A 4,062-nucleotide genomic window follows, 5' to 3' on the forward strand; every position below is an offset into this window, starting at 1 on the left:
GGGGGGGGGGGGGGGGGGAAGGTCTGCATACACGTCTTGACTTGGATGGAGACTGAGGGGTGGTTTGCTGGTCCAAAAACGCACAGAAGGAAGAAAGGTTGGCGGATCCTGGATCACGTGGTGAAGATTCAGATGGTGCGGAAGGGGAAGACGAGTCTGAAAGTGAAAAGAGAAGGGGAGTGCCCTCTCTACTAGAGCGTTTACCTATGTCTGCTGGACTAGGAGTAGGTGAACTTGGGGCTCGTTTAGGGTTCTGTTCGGCAGCGTGGTGGCTCTAGATGGTGCAGATGTAGTGTCCATTTCAGTTGGTATAGATATGGTTACTCTGGTTTTTGTTTCGTTGATTGTTTGGTAGAACTTGGTGATTACAGCTTGAGTGAGACGTTTCCCATAGGAGTGACGGGCCCAGGACAGGGCATGAGAAACGATGCGGTCGACGGCAGGTGATGATAAACACTTGGTACGAATGGTGGTCAGCTTCTCATGAAGTGTGGTTTGGTAATGGTCGATCAGGACCTGCGTAACCTTAGAGAGCCATGTCCGATTGAGGGATCTAATATTCGCGTCAACAGCTGATGTTTTCATTGCTGGGCGGATAAAACTATCCAACTCAGAGACTTTACGTTTGAAGGTAAACGCTGCTGTTGAAGGGTAAGGATTGCCAAATGATGGAGGCATTGCAAAACTTGGAAGAACACCTTCACAAAGGGTTCTTCCTCCTTATGAGTGGGGACTGGTTGGCGTCGGTGGGTTGGTAGTCGTTTCTGTTGTTGGTCAGGTCGATGGTTACCTCTTGATTGGTAGGTGTTGTAGGTAGGTCGGCGATGGGGTGGGATATAGCTGGAATGGGTTGGTTGGTGGTCGGCGATTGGTAGGTGGTAGAAGTCGATAGAAGACAGGGCCGTTGTAGGATACGTGATATTGGTTTGGTTGACGATTAGTGTTTCTATGTCTGGCTTCTTGCCAGTGGTTGTTGTAGTTGGGGAGCATAATGAAAATAACTTGAGGTTAGAAAGGGAATGTACAGCGAATGTAACAGGAGGAAACTGTATATGCTAGCGTGAAAATGTGGGGATCAAATTATGCAAATAAGTCAAACTGGGTTTGAGGATATATAAAGTAAGATGAAAGTTATGATGAAAAATGCAAAAATATATATTTGGGTGATAAATAACGCTAACAATGATGTTAAAAATTATAACAAGTAAAACAAAAACTTACGCAATTGACACGAACCGGTTTTCGAAATATTATTTTTTTTCAAGTGTCGAGGAATGGTTATGTAATGAGGTTGAATTTGCGATTTATCCGAACATATAATGTACGAGTCGTATCTCAGCAATCGAAACTAGACAGTTGTTTCCAGTGCATTTGTACGACTCGTATGCAGGCAATGTAACCTGATTGAACTTTTCCATTGCCATATTACGACTCGTAGTCCCGCAATCCGAAGAAACATTATGTTTCCATTGCAAAACTACGATCTACAAATCCAAAATGACAAATGAAAAAAGATCTTTCTCGATTGTAAGAATGCACCAATACACGTCATATACGGCACATGCGTAGTAGATCGACGTCTCCACGTGGATTTCTGCCTAAACATGGCGACCTCCAACACATTGAGTGCCTAACAAGTAGCAGATATTCTGATGATTAGTGAACAAGAAGTTGAAGATGATCAAACCTTCGCTGATAGTGATAGCTCCAGTTCAAGCGCGTCAACAGACTCAAAAACGCCAAGAGAAAAGTCAAGTACAGATGACGAACTGTTAACATTATCTGACAATGATGGAAACCCGATGGTATCATCGGACTCAAGTACATCGAGGTAATTTACCATATATAACTACTGTTATAAATCTTAAACTTTCACATTGTAGCTGATTTATTACAAGCATGTTAAAACTTTTCCTCTCGTCATTGATCATTCTTTACTTTTCAGTGACGAGGGTAACGTTCCAACACCAATGATGCCAGTCAGAGGTAGGGCAAGGTTACTTGGTGGTAGGGGTACTCGTGGTAGATCGATTCCAAGTCGTAGTCGTGGTCGTTTCACTGTAAGAACAAGAGGCTCTCGAAGAGGATGTAATTCTGCCCGTGCACAAGCACATTTTCTAACCAAACCACAGGTGATCCAGGACCTATACTAGAAGCATTGGCTAATGGAGGTTATGTATTGGATGCACCTGTTATTGGTCCAGATGGTGACGGGATGCATGATGACCAGCTTCCTCAGAATAATATTAATGTTGAAAGAATTTGGACAGATGCTCCAGTAGACTCCCCTGTCTTTGATTTTCGAGAAACCTCGGGTCTCATAGTTGAACATGACGAGGAGACCCCTGGATCATTTTATGACTTATTTCTGACTGAAACATTGGTGGATACAATGGTAGCTGAAACAAATCGCTAGCCCAGAATGAAATAAACAAACATCGCCCATTATGCCGTACATCAAGATATCACGACTGGAAAGATACCAACGCCGGGGAAATGAGGCAGTTTATTGCCGTGCTTCTTCATATGGGACCTGTCACACTACTGTCTGTAGAGCACTACTGGAGTACCAGTCCGTTGTATAAGTCAGTATTTTTTCGTGGTGTTACTGGACGAAACCGCTTCCAACTTCTACTGAGATTCTGGCATTTTGCAAATAATGATGCACCGACAGATGACAGAATATATAAAGTCCGTCCAGTTCTGGAAAACTTCAACTCTATTATGGATACAATTTACTATCCACAGCGAGATTTGGCAATCGACGAATCAATGGTTCTATGGCGAGGACGTTTAATGTTTAGACAATATATCAAAAATAAGCGCCACAAATATGGCATTAAATTATACGAATTATGCGAATCAAGGGGACTCGTTCTGAGAATTCGCATTTATAGTGGAACTCCTGTAGAAGATCCCTATCATCTGGGTCAATCAGCAGCTACTGTCCTGGATTTATTAAGTGGGTTTCTTGACAAAGGTCATGTCGTCTATACAGATAATTATTATAACTCGGTACAGCTATCTAATACCATGACAGAACGGTCAACCTATATATGTGGAACCCTTAGAGGCGATCGACGTGGAAATCCAAAAGAGGTCGTAAATATGAAGCTTAAGAAAGGCGAATATATCTGGAGAGGATCTGATGGAATTGTTGTTTGTAAGTGGAAGGATAAGAGGGACGTTTTGACCATATCAAACATGCATCAACTTCAAATGGTTGATGTGAGAAACAGAAATGGCAAGATCACGGTAAAACCTAACATTATAAGAGATTATAATAATGGTATGTCCGGTGTGGATCGATCTGATCAAATGCTCTCATATTACAGCGCTCTTCGAAAAACCATTCGATGGTATAAGAAGATAGGCTTGCATTTTCTAGAAATAGCTCTGTTGAACGCACACATACTTTACAACGATCGAAATTTTAAGAAAATGAAACTCCTTGAATTCCGAGAGGCAATTGTCTTACATCTATTGGGTCCTACACTATCCGCAAATTTGAAAGTTCAGACAAGACGTGGAGGAATAATAGAATCAAATGAATTTCATTATCTAGAGCTAATCCCACCAACTGAGAAAAAGCAAAGACCTACCAAGCCATGTAGGGTATGTACCCAGAAGAAAATAAGACGTGAAAGTCGTTATATTTGTGCTGAATGTAAAGAGAAACCAGCCTTGTGTATAGTTCATCCTACCCAGGCTAAAAATTAGAACAATTAAAAGTAATGTTCAATTCCTAATTATTTGTCTTTTTGTTCAAGAAAATCCCCCTGTTTCCTTCAATACACAACGCACATTGTATAATGCGCAGACATTATTTTGTGTAGTCCAAAAGTTTTTATCTTTATTCTCCATCAGACCGGAAGTGGCTAAGGTCGGGATCAGCAAGATTCAGGGTAAAAAAATTACTTTCTTGTGCGATAAAAATAAGCAATTTTACACTAAACAACACAAGAACCCAAAACAAAACACGAAAAGATGGCAGTTTGCAGAAGGCCATCTTTGCCTACACCCCTGTATGCCGTAGTACGAGTAACATTGCACAAATTGGTT

The 4,062-nt window shown here is 41.5% G+C and overlaps 1 protein-coding gene across 1 annotated transcript; it reads left to right on the forward strand.

The window, feature by feature from the left end:
• Window positions 1–1,652: 1,652 nt before the first annotated feature.
• On the forward strand, window positions 1,653–3,720 carry LOTGIDRAFT_161049 (hypothetical protein; the record flags this gene model as incomplete). Its single annotated transcript, XM_009056290.1, has 3 exons — window positions 1,653–1,831; window positions 1,946–2,132; window positions 3,568–3,720. 3 exons carry the CDS (start codon window positions 1,653–1,655, stop codon window positions 3,718–3,720), a joined length of 519 nt encoding a protein of 172 aa, XP_009054538.1.
• Between the last annotated feature and the right edge of the window lie 342 nt (window positions 3,721–4,062).

This window comes from Lottia gigantea (genome assembly GCF_000327385.1).
Source record: "Lottia gigantea unplaced genomic scaffold LOTGIsca_27, whole genome shotgun sequence".
Taxonomy (NCBI): Eukaryota; Metazoa; Mollusca; class Gastropoda; family Lottiidae; genus Lottia; species Lottia gigantea.